This window comes from Thunnus albacares, chromosome 20 (genome assembly GCF_914725855.1).
Source record: "Thunnus albacares chromosome 20, fThuAlb1.1, whole genome shotgun sequence".
Classification (NCBI taxonomy): Eukaryota; Metazoa; Chordata; class Actinopteri; order Scombriformes; family Scombridae; genus Thunnus; species Thunnus albacares.
The window spans coordinates 13,027,851-13,040,131 of record NC_058125.1 but is presented as its reverse complement, the minus strand read 5'-3'; the positions used below and the strand labels follow the sequence as shown (position 1 = coordinate 13,040,131).

At 39.6% G+C, this 12,281-nt stretch overlaps 2 protein-coding genes across 2 annotated transcripts; both read right to left on the bottom strand.

Moving 5' to 3' along the window:
- Positions 1-1,570: 1,570 nt before the first annotated feature.
- On the bottom strand, positions 1,571-4,932 carry mylpfb (myosin light chain, phosphorylatable, fast skeletal muscle b). Its single transcript, XM_044338584.1, has 6 exons — positions 4,825-4,932; positions 4,146-4,244; positions 2,967-3,147; positions 2,765-2,843; positions 2,622-2,670; positions 1,571-2,536 (listed from the first exon to the last, which is right to left on the bottom strand). The coding sequence occupies exons 1-6, from the start codon at positions 4,825-4,827 to the stop codon at positions 2,435-2,437; spliced, it is 513 nt and encodes a 170-aa protein (XP_044194519.1). The 5' UTR covers positions 4,828-4,932; the 3' UTR covers positions 1,571-2,434.
- Positions 4,933-7,147: 2,215 nt separating this feature from the next.
- LOC122971208 (sesquipedalian-1-like) lies at positions 7,148-11,555 on the bottom strand. Its single transcript, XM_044337757.1, has 4 exons — positions 11,448-11,555; positions 10,227-10,335; positions 9,206-9,509; positions 7,148-7,777 (listed from the first exon to the last, which is right to left on the bottom strand). The coding sequence occupies exons 2-4, from the start codon at positions 10,305-10,307 to the stop codon at positions 7,347-7,349; spliced, it is 816 nt and encodes a 271-aa protein (XP_044193692.1). The 5' UTR covers positions 10,308-10,335; positions 11,448-11,555; the 3' UTR covers positions 7,148-7,346.
- Between the last annotated feature and the right edge of the window lie 726 nt (positions 11,556-12,281).

Genomic DNA, 12,281 nt, shown 5'->3' with positions numbered 1-12,281 from the left:
GAAATTTGTGGCAAATTTTGTTAATAGAAACTGAAATGATAAAAACAGAGATTGTATTATGTTCATTTCTGCTTGCAACATTTTAGCCAGTCCACTTTTCCTAGATTCTTCAAATGCAGGATGGGCGAGGCTGTATTTCCTACTGCAGTGATAATGACATTACTGGAATCACATCTAGGCAGCAGATGGTAATGTCATCCAAGCTCAGAAACTGGGACACAAATACAATGATTATTGGAGGAAGATAGGAAATAAAGGTAATGACAAGGTTGTTGATGATTCTCTGTTGAGCCTTCTTCTTCTGGGGATGAACCACTCCTCCTCCGCAGTTTGATCTCTTCAGAGTCCTGAAGATAAAGAAGTCACAAAACCCAATAACAGGGGAGTGTCAAAGCTAAAAACAAGACTGGGTTGAGGTCAATCGGAATGTCTACATTTCTGGTAGCAAAATAGCATCCATGACCAACAATCACAGTCAAAACACCTACAGCAGCTGAACATGCTGAGCCGACTCCTCGCTAGTTAGTAAAGTGACAATATGACCTACTGTGTTTGATTAAGTCATGGATTTGAATAATATAGGTGTGGCAGTGAGCATCAAAACTTGACAAGCCACACCATCATCATCATCATTATCTAGATTTTCATTACTTTTAATGTAAAATCAGTGAAGAAAAAAGAATTAATGCTAAAGATCGCATGACATACCATACCTCTGTTCACTGAGTGGAAAAAACAGATCTTCACTGGATGTGTCCTACTGTGGATGTTTTCATCTAATTTTTCATTTTAGTGGACAAAAAACAGAAATGATGTTGGATGAGAGTTATGGAAACAAAATGGACAGCAAGACTGTCATCAGCCAGTATTTATCACCTTTATGTTGCAACATACTTATTAATGGTTCAGTGAAGGTCGGGAACTTTTTATGACAATAATGTCCTTACTAATATAAGATATTATTTATTTTTTTAAGTTTATTTTTTATCTATGTGCTTATGCGTTTATCTATACGTTTATTATTTTTACTGATGATTTACATAATTTAATTGATAATAATTATATTTTATAGTATAAAATGTCATTTTTTGTAGTTGGGGACTGCATAATGTTGTGTTAGTAATTGTTTAGGTTGGTGGAGTGACACACTGCAAGTAAGACAGGGAAGTGAAGTATTGGTTATGTTGTCCAACTGTAAAATTGCTTTTACTTAACCCATGTCTTGAAAGTAGTTGTAATGCAGTAGCACTAAGAGTAACCAGTGTTACGCTAGATATGTGTTATTCTTGTGTTATTGGGTGTTTCCATTATTTTGTCCCTCTGATATGCATATTTTGTGTCTTGAGTTTAAAGAGGTGATCAGTTTTCCGTGCAATTTAGTGGATTTGACCAATTCATATCCTCAATTGCAATTACCATTTAAGAGTAAATTAGAGTAATCTAAATCTTGATAATTCTTCACCATATACATATTACAGTCAGTGTGCAGTCAGTGCTCTACAGGGCTGTCCACTGTCAACCAGCAGCGCTGTCACCCACGCCCCCACTTAAACCAGCAGACACAGTGTCGTACGAAAGATAGTGGATTTTATTTGTACTTCTTTATTCGTTACAGTGGAGACACAGACACAGTCACAACAACAGGAGAGAAACAGTAGTGAGAGGGAGGGGGAAGAATCAAAACAAAGACGTTTTACTTTAGTTTATTTCTTCGCTTCCTCCCGCTCACCATCTTTCGCCATCTCTTTCTCTATTTACAAGATTTTAATAAAAATCAAGCTTTCCTCCTTTCACTGCAACTTTTCCTTTCATACCTGTGCATAAGAGAGGAGGACAGATTAAAAAGAGAGGGGTAGGCAAACTATTATAGTACAGTACTCCCGCTCTTTTACAGTACACTCCTCTGCAATACAATGCAAAGGGACAAAACCATTAAACACTCTGTGTCCGGTTTAGACTAACAGACCAGTTGGGTCAGGCTGCTTACTTGTTTCAAGTAATTGACTGTGCATGCACCACAGCACCCAAGAGACGTCATGACTGACACACTGACATAAGATGTACGTAGGTATGATGCATGCACTGTTGGCCTAAACACAAGAGGACAGAATGAGTGATGGGGAGGAAAAGCAGAAGGAACAAGAGGCAGGGACAGAGATAGAGAGAGTGTTTCAGTATCACAAGATTATTTTTATTGAAAATAATCCCATGTTCCCCCGTTGGTACTCACACACAAACACCCCCACGGCCTTCAGTCCTCTCACTGAGCATCTCAATAAAGGAGACAAGTCTTTTCGTAGTGGTTTGGCAAGTGGAAAGAGTGGGCCGGGGCGCGAGCGTGTGTAAGGAAGCACGGCTTTGGAGAGGAGGGGGTGAGTAGATGGTGGGGCGTGTATAGGTTTGAACGGAGGTAGAGATCTGGAGAGAGGCGAATTTACTCCTCCTTGTCCTCTCCGTGTGTGATGACGTAGCAGATGTTCTTGTAGTCAACATTGCCAGCCACATCAGGGGGGAAAGCAGCCCACAGGTTGGTCATCTGCAGAGAAGGGATTAAAGAAATGTCTCACAACCAGTAACAACAGAATGTGAATACAGAGTGGGACAAAAACTGATCAGCTCACCTCCTCAGCGGTGAACCTGTCGCACTGGGTGGTCAGGAGCTCCTCAAGGCTGGGGGGAGAAAATGGGTGAAAATATATATGAGATATCTTGATTCAGGAAAATTGGTGTGATGGAAGGTAAGCTGACGATGAAAAGCTCTTACAATTCCTTCTTGATTGCGCCAGTGCCCTCGGGGTCCAGGACCTTGAAAGCGCTCACGATAACGTCCTCGGGATCAGCGCCTAAAGGGGAAAATCAGACCACTTAACTGAATTGCCCTCAATTACAAAAGACAAAAACAAAACGAACAAAAGAAAATTATTTATGAAAGCAACAAGCAAGGAAGAAGTGAACTGTCAACACACCCTTCAGCTTCTCGCCGAACATGGTCAGGAAGACAGTGAAGTTGATGGGGCCGCTGGCCTCCTTCACCATGGCCTCAAGCTCCTCATTCTTCACATTCAGTTGGCCCATAGTGGCCAGCACGTCCCTGAGGTCGTCCTTGCTGATGATGCCATCTCTGTTCTGGTCAATGATTGTGAAAGCCTGCCAGGGACAGTTGAGTAAAAGGGTGAGGGGTGATCCCTACATTTCTCATATGTCCTTGTCACAAGACTTTCTTGTGATGATCACTTGAGCGAGGTAGTGTGGCAACGTAAACGTGTAAATGCGGAGCTGTTCCCCACCTCTCTTTGCACATCACTGAGAGTAGCCCCAGTGAAACCAAAGATGGCATTGCAAACCTTTTGGGGTTTGGCAGCTGGTAGGCCACTTGTCTTTCTAAGGTGTTAAAATGGTCTCGGAATGCAAGACAAGCCCCTTGCGACATTTAGGGAGGAGGTATTGATTACAGCTGTCACTCCCCCCACTCCTCCTCCTCTTTTTTTGCCTTGTGACAAATTTTTCTTCTGTCACCAACGTTCTCTCACCTTTGAGGCCTCCAATGCATCAGCTGAGCTACTGCAGCTATTGTATTCTCTTTCCTTTGGGGACAATCCCCAGGATGATGCCTGATCGGGTTTTTTCAATCTTACATCAACAACAATAATTTCCTACTTGAGAAAAGTTCTACATCCTCAAATGTCACAAAAAACCTTCTGGTGGTAGTAAAGTAATGTTTTCTCCCCCTTTCTCTTCTTGTGTACACTCAAGATCAGGTACACTGAACTCAGATAAGCTCTTGATCTTTCTACTTCAAGTCACTCTTTCGCGCTTTGGTTAATATAAGCTTCCACCAGCTGTTGGGCAGCATTCCAGTGCGGTCACAGAAGGAGGATTACTGAGCTGCTTCAGGGAAGAGGTAGCTGCTATCACTGGTCAAGCTTAAATTTACTGTGCTGTCATGCTGATAAGGACATTTTTTGCTGTCATGCAGGCAAACCGATCAGGTCTAACCATATATCTTTCAGGGTCAAATTACCTCAGATGTCAAATGATGCATGGAGTCATCAGTTACATGAGCACCACAAACATAGCTAAGAAGAACCCCAATTTACACTACTGGAAAAGCTTTGTGATACAAGATCAAATGAAGAAAATTTTACCTCCTTGTACTCCTGGATCTGGCTCTGCTCAAACATGGAGAACACGTTGGAGGATCCACCCTCACCCTGCTGCTGCCTCCTCTTGGCCTTCTTGGGTGCCTGGAAAAAGGTGAAAGGTAAAATACTATTCAAACACACAGTTCATTAACCAAACAGACAGTCAGGATCTTCCTGACTAACAAAAGGACACTAAGGTTCACCTCTACATCAATATTCTGACTAAGATTAAGAAAAGAACATTTCAAAAATCTATAAAACATAGCTATAAATTAAATCTGGTGGCACAGAGTCGCACATTCTTGTGCGAATGTGGTTTTTTTTCACTGTACATTTTGAATGTATTGCCAAATTTAGGGTAAAGTATTTTGTAATGGCTTTGGGGACTATAATAACAAGGGAATGATCCCCAAAAATATTATATCCCAGTATTTTATCTTGGTTATGGTTTAAGATGTTGGCCAGACTTTAGCTCAAGCCAGTAGATAAAAGTTAAGACTGGGTCCAGATCCAAAGTTTGGTAGGCTCAGTTCAATTTGTCTATTTCCTATAGACAATTTTGCTTCACTTGTCGGTAATCCAGATAGCAAATGTATCAGTGATGCTTTCATCTCATCACTTTAGTGCAGAGAAGATCCTACATCCTAGAGACTGTTCTTCCAAGGAACATGGCCACACTCACCATCTCTCAAGTTTTGTGGGGTTGTTGTTGGTGAAGAAGAGAAGCCTACGCCAAGCCGATGTGACTGACATGTATGCTTTGGACCTTTGGGGCCTTATATACTAGCCCCTTGGGGGCTAACTTTAGCCACACGATCAGCTTAGGCAGGAAAACCAAGCTGAGGGAAAGTAACAGAAAGAGGGAGGAGCAAGGAGATGGCAGGGCGTATCAGCTTACTGATGCTCCAAAATAGGTCCCAGGAGTCTTGGAATGAGGTGAATTCAATGCCAACACACAGGCATGACTTTGGTGTCATCTGTGGACTAATATGGCCAAACTGACAGACAGAGCCTGCTGACGGACAACTGAACAACCCCCGTACTCATCTTCTTCTTCTTGACACACTGAGAGTCTTTGTTGTGGCTATTTCTCTTTCTTTTATATCCACCATGAGAGAGCAGAATCTGGTGTGTGATGGGAGGCTGTTGCCACTTTATTCCCTTGATACACACAAGTCTGGGACAGTCAACTCATGCTTTCTATTATTTAATTGCCTCAAGCTGCTCAATGTGCCAACATGTAATTGCAGTTAAAATATCTAGAAGTCATCACCTATCTTAATGATAAGTTCGGTCTGTTATTTGTGCCCAGATCTGTTAGTGGCCAACAGCTTTTATAAACAGTCATGAAACCTGAAAACAGTTGGCTGATGAACACTGGTTCTGATCCAGTAATGACTAACAACTGTTAGGCGTGGAAACAGTGGCTTTGCATCAATGAGCAGTGTAAACAGTCCCTGAATACTAACACAGGTGCAAATGTTGTGTGTAATACTTTTAGTATTAACACATATTATGTTTCATTTTACATTTCTGACTAGTTGATTTCTGTCATTGATTGCAGGATTTCTTAATATCTGCATCTGTGATGGAAAACAGCAAATGATGATTGGACTAAATGAGCAGCTTTCCCACCACGGATGCACTAATTTGGGTTGCTCCTGGATGTGCCCAGTATAGTTGCTGTAGAACAGCAGGACAGAGGTCCACCCACCAAACTCCATATATGAGCTCCATTGGCTGCCATCAATCACACAAATGTACAGCTAAGGTATGTATTCGGAAGGAGCACCAGTGTGAACTGATACTGCGTCTCTGCGACTGAGTTGTAGGCCTAGTGTTTCACATAGCAAAATATGACCTAATATTTCTAAAGGGGCCAATGTGTCTCTGACTTTTTATAAATATTTCGAGGGCTGATTTTATCTGATCCGATACCCGACACAGTTATTTGCAAAAAAAGGTAAGCAAAAGTTCAATCCTATGTGAAGAAGGTCACTGGCAGGAGAGCAGTCACTTCAAGTATGGGCTTGAAGGTGAAAAGAGAGACACAGAAAGAGACGAAGCTCTGTCTAAGACCATAAAAACAAGACAGCTGGACAGACTGAAATAGCCCTGCCTCCCCCCACCATTCTCTTTCTCAGCCATTTTGACTCTCTTCTAAAATTTGACATACTTCACCCTTCTTGGCCTGCTTTGCCCCCCATACATCTGCCGATCCTTTTTTACCCACGCAGCCACAAACCTGCTTTTAAAGTGATTTTTAAATTTAAGGCATATATTGAATAAATGGACATTTAAGTGATCAATAATATTTGATTTCTGATTAATAGGTATTGGTATCCAACAACAAGACTTTTTGGTACTGATAAAAATATGTCTGTTGCACCACGTACTGAAAATAGGTTGGCTTATTCTGTCAATTACTTTCTGGATGAATTGATAAATCATTTGGTACATAAAATATCAGAAATTAGTGAAAATTGTCTTGTTTTGTCCCGACCAACAGTCTAAAATGCAAAGATATTAAGCTTACTGTCACATATGACAAAGTAAAGCGGTAAATGCTCACAATTAAGGAGCTTGAAACAATGAATGTTTGCTAGAAGAAAATGACTCAAAAGGATTGATCAAATATCAAAATAGTTGCTGATTCATTTTCTGTCAATTGACCAATCGATTAGTTGCTGATTGAAAACTGTCAAAATCTGAGTCAGCGTTGATTTCTGGTCAGATTTGTGATTTTATCTAATTCATATTTAATCAGATTAAAATTAAGTTTTAGTTTCAAATGATACCAGGCAGCCCTGCTGATTACTTGGTCAATTGTGTCGATGATCAATGTAAACATCAATAGAAAATATAGTTTTTAACCTAGATTAGATAAATTACATAGAGGCCATATTTGCAGTTGGTGTCGGTGTCTTTGAAAAGTCTTATGACCTGTTTTCAAAGCTTCATGTGTAAAATCACTGGACTGTAATAAGGAACAAAGGTCAACAGAGTGGGAGATAATAAATCATTTATTTACTCTATGGCATGATAAGCAAAAGCAGAAACAGTATGTTCTTATCATATATACAAATATATCTTAACAAATAGTGTGGCACTGTACTCTCATTCTAATTCCTATTTACATTACAGCTTTACTGCAACTGCGGTTATTCAAATTAAGGTTTAGACACTGTGAACACAACTCATTCATCAGCCAAAATCTATCAGGTTCTCTTCCTGGACAACTTCACCGCCTTGTCCCCTTTTTGACCAATCAGCAATCAGTTCCTTTACTTCCTTTCCAAAGTCCTCATGCAATTTACTGAAATCCTCCTTGGTGCCTAAACATACCCCTGACCACTCCCCCATGGGTGGAGCAGGAGTGTTAATGGGCACCACATTTGCATTCCTCTTGGACCAGAGTTTGGGGGATCTCTTGCTGGTTGATCTGGATGAAATGGTCGGAGCTTGAAGCGTTGGATTGGAGCTCAGACTGGATCCTGCTCCCACACCCGGTGCTGCGTACGGAGTTAACGTTGAAGTTTGTGCGCTCAGACCGGCTGCAGGATATCCAAATTCTGGTGTGTTGAAATTTGGCATGGTGAAAGTCTTGATTGGGCCACCGAGCTCACCTACTGTATCTGAAGACAAGAGCAAAGACAGACAGAGAAACAGAAATAGAACAGAAAGACTAGAAAATTAATTTGGAAGATTATTTTTACACAAAGCAATTTTCATTTTTTCTTTTGCACACACATCAGGAGAAATTTGGGGTTCAGTGTATGGGTCAAGGACACTTTTTCACATGGACAGGAGTGACCAAGGATCAAATCACCAACACTAAAATTAATGGCCGACCCAGCCTACATACATATCTATCGTCTCATATAACATATCTTCTTTAATTTCTCATAGAATTCATAATGATGGACGCCAATAACTGTTTAACACCCTAAAACAGACCTCTCAGGGGCCACCAATCTGGTCTGTGAGACAAATGTATATTTTAAATTTATTTTTAAATCCACATATTAACTTCCTGGTTTTACCTATTTCCCATTCTTTTTATTTCAGTAACCAATTAATATTCTAGTGAAAGTTGGAGGATAAAAATTATCTTTTCTACGTCACATTTAACATTTAGCGAGCTGTGTCTAACTGCACAACTTGTTGACCTACAGCGCTCTGATTTGGCACATCTGGCACCAAAATGTCTCTTTCTAAACCTAAAAGAAAGGTTTACCTGGAGAACAGACCGCTTTAAGAGAGGTCTTTGTTTATGGGGGTGTTTATTGTAACTGCTCCATGACGCTCAGGGAGTTTAAGCCACTGTCCTAAAGGCAATATCACCATCAAATGTTAAACAGTTCTTTTCTGTGAACAGGTCATTTGGGATTTTTGCTTTGTATTGTTTCTTTTTTTTTATTTGTGTTTCTTTTCTTTTTCCACATGCTTCTGTATAAGTTTTTTATATGTATTACTGGAAGATGCGTGTTTTGTAAAATAGTCGTGTCTTGTAATCCCATTTGGGATGGGCCAAATGTTTGGCATGACACAGAAATAAAATTAAAACTAAAAAAACAAAACATGATAAGATATTTAATTCATTTAATTACACATCTATTACTAATAAATATGTGTAGATATGAGGAGATTAATAAAAACAAATACATGTATGGTAAATAAATACTTTATTCTATTTTGAGGCTGCAGTTCGTGTTGTTGTTAAACCGGATTTTCATACTTTCCCAGGTACATGACGCAGAAGAGGACAAAATACCTTGAAAATCTTACACCTTACAATCTAACAACAAAACCACAAACCACATCTTCAAAAACAACTGCAGAGATGAATCAACCCCTCTTTGATAAAGTCTAAAAATGGATTGTTATAAACTTAAGTTATGTACATACTGACAGAGCATACCAGCATACCATGTACCATCATGTACATGGTGGATGATGTGGGGGCTGTAAACAGTGATGCAATGCAGCTGCTCTCTTGAACAAAGGCTGCTCTCTCTTTCACCCAAAGATTTAAAAAGCCTCTCAGCCTTTCTGTCTCTCACCTCTGTACTTCTTCTCCAGGTCCATCACTAGCAGAGCAAGGTAGTTGTGGTTGGCCGACAGCAGTGCTTTGATCCAGCTCTCCTGACTGGCCTGGTCCTCGGCGGCAAACTTGTACGTTCGCAGTCCCGGCTCGCTCCACACCAGCGAGAAGGCAAACTGCTCCTCGGACTCGCACAACTGGACGGTGCAGCCCTCCAGAACAATCACTCCTATCACGTCCCGGTCAGCTGGCCGGTCCTTGTAGAAGAGGAGGTTCCCCTTCAGCAAGCACCAGCGCTTCTGATAAGAAGTCTTTATCTCCCCCTGTGTGACATTTGTATCATCTGTGGTTTACTGGCTCATTTACAAATGGCTCTTTTACTCAATTCCTTACACAACGGGTTTGGTGAAATAAACAGTTTACTGGGAGGTCAACTATTTTGATAGTTGATTAATCATTTTGAGTCATTTTTTTAAAGAAAAAACTGTCCGCATTCTCTGATTCCAGCTTTTCAAATGTGAATATTTTAGGGTTTATTTAGTCCTCTATGATAGTAAACTGAATATATATGGGTTGTGGACTGTTGCTCAGGACAAAAGACGACATGTGAGGACGTCACCTTGAGCTTTGGGAAACAGTCATTGACATTTTTCACCATTGCGGACATTTTATAGCCCAAACAACTAATCAATTAATCGATACTGAAAATAATCTTAAGTTGCAGCCATAACTGAGTGTTTAATGAAATTAAATTGCACCTTAAAACTGTTAAATAAAACATTGAGCATTTGACAAAAGAAATCTTGCCACAAGTTCACTTGTTGGAAATTTTGCTGATATGTTGCTGAAAGCTCTGGACAATCTATAGTATGACTTTTTTGCTTCTTTTTCCAAGGTGACTACAGCATTCAAAATATTGTTGCAATCAAATATATATCACAGCTGGTTATTTACATGTATTATGTTAATTGCTCAAAAGGCAAAAACATCTGTTCTACTTCTTCTAAACTTTGAATATTGCTTTAATTATGTTGTCTTACCTTCTTGTAGAGGTATCCTTCTTTGTCCACAGGTGAATTACAAGATTCAAAGTAGGAGACAACCTTTGCATGAATCTTCATTTCAACATCACAGGCTGCAGCACTGAACCTGCCACACACACACACACACACACACAAGTGAACAAACACAGTCAAAACAGATGCTTGTGTGTTTATGGAGAAGTTATATGGTAACTTTACAATAAGCTACATAAATTTACCAGGGAACAAAAGAGGAACACATGAGGAACAAATGAGGAAACAACTGCTAATGAATATTGGTGAACCCATCATACTGACACTTTCTTGTGCTGAGTGGCACAAAACTAGTAACTAGTAACTCATTGGTTACTAATTACTTAAACATTAGTTACGTTTTTGTGTGTCCCAAGTAAGGTGGTACATAATACTGAGTAGTTACTGTGTAGTCCCTCATTATTTCAACATTATCTTACAATTACTTACCCTTTTTGTGCCCCCCCAAATAAAGTGGTACATAATACTGAGTAGTATCTCATTACGTCATCATAATTTTAGAGAAAGTGGTCAGTATGATCCATTCACAGATATTCATGAACTAATCATTACCTACTGGGTAAATAACTTCCAGTCTGTTGTTCTCTATTAACTCATCAGTATCTACTATTTAGTCCTCCATTAGGATTAGTAGGGAGGTACTTGTCAATGATTCATCAATTATCAGGTCGTTCCACATTCGTTTCTCAATTAAGTAATTATTAACAAATGATTACTCTGTTAAATTTGATTATGGAACTGGCCGTTAACTAATGGTTTACTAGCAGTTAGTTCCCTAGTAACTACGTAAAATTCTGTGTAGCTTATTGTACAGTGTTATATTAATACGGGTTTAATGTTAAACACAGCTCGTTGTGTGCCTGCGGGTTAAATAAGCGCTTTTCCGCGTTACAACAAGGAAATGCTCCATATTGCGCATTTAGTACTTTTAAAATTGCTTCTTTTCTACAACAGGGAGTTACACATTTACTATCATTTTCTGTTTTGTAGCTGGAAACCTGCCAAACTCACCGCCATTAATATCTCAACAGCTGGTTTTAAAGGCGGTAATGTCTCACTATCGATCTGTCTGTGGTGACAGACGCGTTTCGGTTTCCATGAGTAACACGTTTACTTTAACACGACTAATTGTGAAAGACTAGACAGTTTGAGGACCTCACATCCACATGGTTGCTGTTTACTCACCTTTCCAAAGTGTGTAAGTGTGTTTCAGTTTCCTCCGTCTGCGTGTGTGCCAATCACTTCCTGGTAGTTAAGGTGAGGGCAGCTCCACGTCAACAGCTCTGTACACACAACTTCAGCTGTAGGGTAATTAATATGTAAATGTACCTGATAAGCAGTGGTGGAAGAAGTATGGAGATCTTTTATTTGAGTAAAAATGGCAATTTTGTACTCGAGTATTGTATTTAAGTACAATTTTGAGGTACTTGACTTGAGTATTTCCATTTTGTGTTACTTTATACTTCCATTCTACTACATTTCAGAGGGAAATATTGTACTTTCTACCCCACTACATTTATTTGACAGCTTTAGTTACTTTACAGATGAAGATTTGACACAATGGATAATATAACAAGCTTTTAAAATACAACACATTGTTAAAGATGAAACCAGTGGTTTCCAACCTTTTTGGCTTTTGACATCTTACAAAAAGCAGTGTGTAGTCGGGGTCACATTTCAGATGTCTATAGTTGTTAACAGCTCCACTAAATAGTAATTTTTCCCTATAAACTTCTCACATGGTTTCATTTCAATAAATGTTCAAATGATCCAATATTTCACCAAAATCAGAGATTAAAGAGTCCAAAAAAAGTCCAAAAACTGAAAACAGATTTGTGTATCAGAACCATTAATCATCTCACGACCCCTCAGATTTATCTGGTGACCTTTTGGAGGGGCCTGACCCCTATGTTGGGAACCACTGGGCTAAGCTAGCTAACTGTATATAAAGTAGTTCAAACTAGCTTCACCTCCAGCAGCTACAACAGTAACATGCTGCTTACACACTGATGCTTCAGT